Raw genomic sequence first — 4,443 nt, forward strand, 5'->3', positions numbered from 1 at the left:
GCATATCAAACAAAATATCAAAAATATATATGCAGTGTGAACAATCAAATAATATTACCTTGCACATATTTTTGAATCAAGAATAGCAGCATATAATGATAGGACCAGTATTATTTTCATCATCATGACTGATGATTTCTAAAACAAATAATGTTTAGCTCGTTTTAACAAACGTCACCGATTTACTTCCTTAACACCCTTGTAATGAAAAGTTTCCTCTATGTTTGCTATCAAGTTCAACCTGATTTAACATTTGCAAGGTTAAAAGCTCAAATAAATTTGATCATTAGCAATTTGTATTTTAATGTTGTTAGGACCATTAAAGTCTAATTGGTAAACAATGATCAAAATATGTGAGTGAGTTAATGAATTCCATGCTCTGGCTTTGTGGATGGGGGTTATCAAAACTGCAGAAATCTGCAGCTTTAATATGTGGTGGAAGATACCCCATCTTTCATATTTTTTGTAAGTACAAATTGCCATGTTTTATTGTCTTATATTCTCTATTAATTCTACTCACAGCACAGTGTGATTTATATATGTTTTATATATGCAGGATTGTTCCTTTGATTAACGGCATTGTGTTTTTGGTAGTTTACACTGTGGCATCTTGTGTTGTATTTTGCACTTTGTCATTTATTTTAGTATTTAATAGAAGGCCATTCTAATAACTTAATCAATGTCTTTAGTTGTATTGTGTCTAACGGAGCACCACTATTTCAGTTATCCATAAAAGGGTCCTGTTTTGGTGAGCGGGGATGTTGCCCGACGACGAGGCAGTAAATATTGATTTAATCCTGCAGGCCACAGCCTCAGACAAATAATAAGTAGTTAATCGCTAAGGCCGAGCGCCCTGTTATCGGGGGGGGGGGGGGGGGGGGGGTGGGCTGCTAGTGTGAAAACCCGTTCTCGCTCCGACCTATCGACAGCTTTTCGCTGCAGGTTGTTTTCTGCTGAGGCAAGGCTCGGAATTTTATTTCTGGAAAACTGAGGTGACGTTTTATGATGTGACTAATAACAATACCCGATGAAAATACATCTTGGGAATAATTAGCGGAGACCGCTAAATTACTTAAGGTGTCGAATATACAACCAATGATGGAAAATAAAATAATTCCACTTCAATAAATGCGTGTTAGCGTTAATGCTTAAATAATATCATTGTTGCTTTTGTAGAGCAATTGCAAATAATTTAACAGTGAATTTAGTTCTCGGCTGTTACCCTGTCCTTTCAATTTATATATAATAGGCGGACCATAGTACATTTTGCATCATCCTTTAACGCCATTTTGTTTGTCTTAAATTCTCATGACATTTGCAGTTAAACGCATGATTTTTATGGAAGTGAAAAGCAAATATCAAATCAGAAATAAGCTAATATAGCACTTTTTGATAATAAGATTACCAAAAATGTTGATATCAATATAACATGCAATTATTTTGCTAATGCATTTAATATAAAGTCTTTCACTTTCTGAAAATAACTTGTAACAACTAGATTTAAGAATAAACAAACACATTTGGAACATTAAGCAGATGAACATTTATACAACATTCAACGTCATTTTAGTTCAAAACAGTACTATAACTGTCTTCTTAGGTATCAGATGGGAATTTGTCCACTTGATTTGATCTGTTTCTTCTACTTTCCATATTGAGATGAAGATTTTCGTCGATTAAATTGTAATCATGAGCTATATCATCTTGTTGCATGGGTGTATAGTTTGCATCGTCTATACTCACTGTTTCTTGTCTGCGTCTAAGCTGTTTAAATATAACTGTGCCACTGATGATCACAATGATAAAACAGAGTAGTACTATTGCGACAAAAATCCATTTGTACGAAAAATAACTACTGGTGCCCGTGAAATCTTCAGGTAAATCTAAAGACACTGTCGTCAAAATGCCTGAAAAAGTTAGTTACAATTGTTCATGATTGGTGCAAAGTATGCAACTGATCAAGAAAACAAGTTTAGTATTAGAGAATTAAAAACAAAAGTAAATGATTCACGAAATAGCAGTTTGATAGTATAGGATAAACACAATAATGTAAAAGATAAATTTAATGGCAGTTTGTTAATTATATGATTTTAGTCCGAGTCATGACGTAATCTTTGTAATTAGGGAAACTTCCACAAAACACTTCCTAGATTTCAGAAATTATGCAATTATAAATAATGATATAATTATTAGTTTGATAATTATAGCTAAATATAGAATATGCGTTTATAGCCAATGCACTTCCATTCATATGACATTTACATTCATTCTATTTTTATGTAACGGCTACATGAAAAAAATTACATGAAAAGAAAAAAAAACCCGAAACAACATTCTCGTTAAAATCTAACTTCTAGTCAAACTGTAGGGTGCTTATTATACGAAAATGACTTGTACATCTCCTTGTACAAACATTTAGAGAACTACACATTCCAAATATGTCTATATCTTAAAACATTGAAACACAAAATCTTACCGTTTATACTCTTTGGGAAAGTCGATTGTTCCCTTAGGGTTGAAGAATCACCCGAAGGTATTAAAGCATAACCTTTCCATTCTACAAAAATTACAAAAGCGGGAAAGTTGATTGCAATAGCCGCCAAAAAACACAATTTTGGTGTGAGTAAACATTAACTTTCAAATGTAATACATAAAATGTATAATTCCTTTGAAATAATCATGTCATGTTACTACCATGTAATACCTAACGTACCGTTACATCAACGTAAAGCATAATTCTTAAACGGGTTTTCCAAAGAAAAAAATTGGTTATGGAAATGGTGAAAATAACGGGCGAACGGCTGCCAAAAGGCTTACCAGATAGGAAGTTGGTGTTTTGCTGACCAATTGTACACATATTAGAGATGTTAATATTAATTGGATTTTGAACTTTGATAATAAATTTCAAAAATGCAAGTTGTTGTATTTAGTCATTTTTAATTATTGTTTGCATAAATTGCAAATATGGTACCCCTATTGTACGTAAAATTCGTGCTTCATTTTTGTAAATAGGTTGTTGTTTTAAAGATCAATTGTACATAGATCAGAGATGTGAATATTATTTTATTTTCATTTTTGATCATTTATGAAAAAATACCAGATATTGAACTTGAAGTAATTATTTGGCAAAATGTTGAATATAGAGTTCCCCATTTCTCTATTTTTATCAATTGATCAGGGTTGACAAATGGATTTTAGATACTGTTCACACAAAAGAAACCCGGTTTGCTGCCACAAAAGCAGCTATTCTCTTATCTGTCAATGAATAAAATTCTGGACTATTTAGTCGACTAAAATCAAACTAAATATGACATGTAACTGAATGTTGACTGAATGACATGGTTACGTCATATAGTCACTTTTCAGGACCATTCACTATACATTAAATTCCCTGAATAGAATTGCTTAATCATTTTATATATGTGGAAATCCTATAGTATATATGTTTAAAATCCTATAGTACAAAGCACTATAAGGACTTACTTACTATATATATATAACTATCCCTATCATAGGATGTTCAGAATTAACACCGTAAAGACTTACATGTACCTTTTTAAAAAACAATATATGATTTCTTTTTAAAAGAGTAATGCATAAAGTTATCGTTATTGATAAAAAATCACAAACTTAGGCATCTATTTTCTATTCTGTTCCAAACAAAGCCTGGGCAGCACAACAAGACTCCTCCGGGTCTGAAATATTTCCCAGACATATACAAAAATATTATATAACTTTTTTGCAACATTACAGTTCATGCAGTTTCTTTAATGAACTTGTTTTTAAAACTGATTATGATAACAATCTAAGATTGACAGTCTAAATAGTGACTACTTACAGTGTGCAGAGTTTTGCAGCTAAAATAACGACATACGTGGATAAACAGAAAATGTTCATTAAAATAATCCAGGTATTCAAACGGAAGTTTTGATCACATCAACGCACTCACTAGGCGCTCCTCACATATCATCTACATTTTCCCGTGATTACAAATAACTGTAATTCCTTTGATCACAAATACCTGTAACACAATTGACTGTGCGTTTTATTTAGTTCCTCTTATATAGGAAATTTTAATTAATAATATTTTTTTCGGGGGGGGGGGGGTGTTAATGGTTAAGCAATATGAAAGTTATTCAATACCAACAATCAATGATTAGGATATGTATAATTATTTTTACACCCACAGAGTATTTTTCTCTACATTTTATGAAAATGTATTGTAATTTAATAATTCTAAACTTGCACGCCATATTTATGTAATCGATTAAAACGATGCCCACACATTCGTACAAATTTTAACTGTATTAAAATGCATTTTTTACATTTGCTACTTATATGTCAAATTTTAATTCAAGAAGTTATTATAAATAATGTTCACATCGTAAATTGATGTCCTTTTCTAGCTTTGGTGTTGACTTTTCGTGCACGGCATGACTTTCT

General features: G+C 31.7%; 1 protein-coding gene across 1 annotated transcript; it reads right to left on the bottom strand.

Annotated features, from left to right (window-relative positions):
• Positions 1-1,596: 1,596 nt before the first annotated feature.
• Positions 1,597-3,915, bottom strand: LOC128185376 (uncharacterized; the record flags this gene model as incomplete). Its single annotated transcript, XM_052854984.1, has 4 exons — positions 1,597-1,907; positions 2,477-2,557; positions 3,631-3,695; positions 3,839-3,915. Coding segments are annotated over 4 exons (534 nt in total), but the record flags the coding sequence as incomplete, so codon positions are not given.
• Positions 3,916-4,443: the final 528 nt, after the last annotated feature.

Source organism: Crassostrea angulata, chromosome 5 (genome assembly GCF_025612915.1).
Source record: "Crassostrea angulata isolate pt1a10 chromosome 5, ASM2561291v2, whole genome shotgun sequence".
Lineage (NCBI taxonomy): Eukaryota > Metazoa > Mollusca > Bivalvia > Ostreida > Ostreidae > Magallana > Magallana angulata.